The sequence below is a fragment of the Pseudophryne corroboree genome, chromosome 6, assembly GCF_028390025.1.
Source record: "Pseudophryne corroboree isolate aPseCor3 chromosome 6, aPseCor3.hap2, whole genome shotgun sequence".
Taxonomy (NCBI): Eukaryota; Metazoa; Chordata; class Amphibia; order Anura; family Myobatrachidae; genus Pseudophryne; species Pseudophryne corroboree.
This window is the reverse complement of record NC_086449.1, coordinates 472439533-472442750: the sequence shown is the minus strand read 5'-3', so window position 1 is coordinate 472442750 and position 3218 is coordinate 472439533. Positions and strand designations below refer to the sequence as shown.

At 47.4% G+C, this 3218-nt stretch overlaps 1 protein-coding gene across 2 annotated transcripts in view; it reads left to right on the top strand.

Annotated features, from left to right (window-relative positions):
- The first annotated feature begins 845 nt into the window (after positions 1-845).
- The window catches only part of LSM8 (LSM8 homolog, U6 small nuclear RNA associated), a 100684-nt gene continuing 98311 nt past the window's right edge, over positions 846-3218 (top strand). The window contains exon 1 of one of the 2 annotated variants that reach the window (XM_063930474.1): positions 846-1016. In XM_063930474.1, the coding sequence (XP_063786544.1) occupies positions 986-1016 (31 nt within the window). In that variant the 5' untranslated portion in view covers positions 846-985. Of the gene's footprint in view, positions 1017-2351; positions 2449-3218 lie in introns of those variants that run through there. The other variant, XM_063930475.1, reaches the window with a different exon arrangement.

Sequence of the window (3218 nt, the reverse complement as noted above, 5' to 3'; positions counted from 1 at the left end):
CAAGTTGGGGAAAGAATCTCTGACGTCACCAGGGGGAGGAACAAGGCCAGATCATGGTACCAGAAATGTACCCTTGTGGGCTCGCATTGCTCGCCACGCTTCCGGCTCAGTGGCTAGCTGTGCTCCACTCACCACCAGGTTACTAAAGGTAGTAGTTGTTGTTGTGGATAGTGAAAATACTATCCCGCTGACCTTGCTCTTCCCCCTGACGTCAGAGGTCCTTTAGCCAACTTGGTTCTAGCATCTATCAGCGATGATAAACGATTGGCTCCATGTTCCGACCTTGTTCCTACCCACCGTCACAGGTCACATGGTTGCGATATCTGAGGTCCCACACCCTAGTCTACTCAACTGAAGCAGGATGAGGGTCACATGATTATGATCTCAGAGGTCATGCAGCCCACTCCATACTTGCCTACCTGACCCTCTCCATGAGGGAGAAAATGCTCTGTTCCTGGACTTTCCTGGTAATGTATGATTGCCATCACCTGTGGTGAAACACCTTTCTTATCAATTAACTAGTTCACCACAGGTGATGGCAATCATACATTACCAGGAAAGTCCAGGAACAGAGCATTTTCTCCCTCATGGAGAGGGTTAGGTAGGCCCCACTCTGATCTAGCAGCATCTACACTCAACACAATGAAAATGCCTTCTAGCCTTCCAATATCAATCTCTTCTGAAGGCCCATCATAACTGTTTAAGCTAAAATAGACAGGAAAGGTCTATGTTGGAGTTTTATAAATAGTTAGTGTCAATGTCTTGTGTGTTGTCTGCAGAAGCCATTTTTTTGTAGTCTTTTTTTCTATTCCGATTCTCATCGGAAAAATGGCGGCCTCTCGGCAGCTGATTTCCCAGTTTTCTCCGGGAAAGGTGGAGCTTACAGATGGCGAGGAGTGATGACGTATAGGTGCGCCTGTTTTCCTGGCCTTACCGTTACCGGGCAGCTACAGTTTAGTGGTTACTGGCGTACAGTGGAACTGACATGACGTCAGCGCTGGAGAATTACATCAACCGTATCCTTACGCCAGTACCGGGGTGTGCTGTGTGAGCGGACGGGCAGCCTGTTCCGGGCCCCCCAGTGTAACCACAGACCGTGCCTCTGTATTTCGAGGCTAGTCCGGTGTAGCGCTGCGACCATTAGCGGAGACACCGCAGCGTCACCGGGACACTGGTAGCCGGCAGCCGCAGTGCAGGGATGATTAGGGGCACTGTGTTCCCTAGAAGCGGCTGCCCGCTTTGGTTGTGAAGCATGACTACCATTATACTGTGTAGAGGATGTTATATCAGGGGAGAGCAGAGAGCTCACATTTGCAGATGTACTAAGCCTTGAATAGAGATAAAGTGGATACAAATTACCAGTCAATCAGCCCTTGACTGACATTTTTCAAACAGCCTGTAACATGGTAGTTAGGAGCTGATTGACTGGTACTTTATTTCTGTACACTTTATCTCACTCCAAGGCTTAGTACATAGACCCGACAATTTGGTGCGTCCACATGAGGTGTTATAGGTGGGTGAAGGGAACATAGGTACAACCGTGATAGATCCTGCGCTGTGTGTGAGAGCCTAGGTGGGGCATCCTGCGCTGCTTGTTGGGTGGGCTTCCAATATTAATAGCAGCGTTAAATACTTCCTTTGAGAGAAAGCTAGATCATCCCATTACGTTTCACCACACACAGAGCATCTATTAATATAGACTGTGTGTAAATGTGCATTACTTTGTTTTGTGGCAGTACAGATTGAGTTGCACCTGTATTTAGCAATCCGCTGCTCCTTTTGGAGCCCTGGTGAAAACCCTGTTGCTATGTGCACGTTTTCTCATCCTCACAGGTAGCTTAGCGCAGTCAGCAAGCAGCCCCTGCAATATGCGTGCTTGCTGTCAGGACATGCATGTTGAGCTTTGACTTCGAGAGTAACTTGCAAAACCTTTCTCACGCTGAATGTCCCTATAGCTGGATATAAGATAAAGTCATCTCGAGATAGTGTTCTGATTTCTCCAGTGTTAACATGTTACATTGACCAAAGTTGAGAAAACAGTGAAGAAATGGCAATTCCTTATTAAGACACCTTCGTTCTGATTATAACTGTTACTTAAGGGCATATTCAGATCAAGTCTGACTTTTCCTAAAATCGTTTATTCTTAGGAAAAATTGACGGGACTTACTCTGGAACCCCTACGGCACCTCCTCCCCATCGATGACTAATTAATCAATTGTTTCAGCGTTTCGAGTTAGCTTAATTAGCCAATAATTACTCACCTTCTGGCAGTATTGTAAATCTGGAGGAGCTTCTCTGACATGCAGAAATGCTTGTCCTTCTCCAATGTCCTGGTGTGAGATCAGTGCATGTGTGTGACCCCCTGTCAGTGTGCAGTCACTTGCATCAGTCTGGCCGGCTTCAAAAGGTGTGTAGCAGTTGGTCCGGAGTATGAAGCATCCACAACAGGTGAGTATTCCCCCTTCACCCGCATGTTTTGGCAACAAAAAAGTGCTATATATATATATATATATATATATATATATATATATATATATATATATATATATATATATATATATATATATATATATATATATTTTGTATTGGATACCGCGGGTATCTGGGGCGCACATATCCGTGGTAATCCAAAATTGGGCGCAAGGTCCATGAGGTTTTATTTCTTTCATGGGCAGAACTTTGCACTTAATTGGATATGCCCTTTAGTGTTCATTCTAGCACCTAGTGAGGAGGGCATATTTTAGTTTTAAGGGGTAACATTTTAGACATGATATATTACTACAGCTACTCTAATGCAGGATATGCCTACCTAGGGTGGCCAATCCCGGAATCGGCGGGATCTCAGGATTTAGGCCAAAAATCGGTCGGAATTCAATCCCGGGATGGAAAGCTCTAATCCCGGAGATTGCGGGATCAATCGGCCGTTCATTGCTGGACTTAACGCTGCCCGGCTCCCTCCTTCTCCTGCGCAGTTACCTCTGGATGCTGCCCGGCTCCCTCCTTCTCCTGCGCAGTTACCTCTGGATGCTGCCCGGCTCCCTCCTTCTCCTGCGCAGAGTGACCTCTGAATGCTGCCCGGCTCCCTCCTCTTCCTGCGCAGCGTGACTTCTGCCTGGCTCCCAGACCGTGCAGGGGGGGTGGGCCGTGGTGGCTGTGTGACATCACATGCAGCCGCTGCGATCCGAAGAGCGATGGGTAGCACCCTGCCAGCGCGCAGG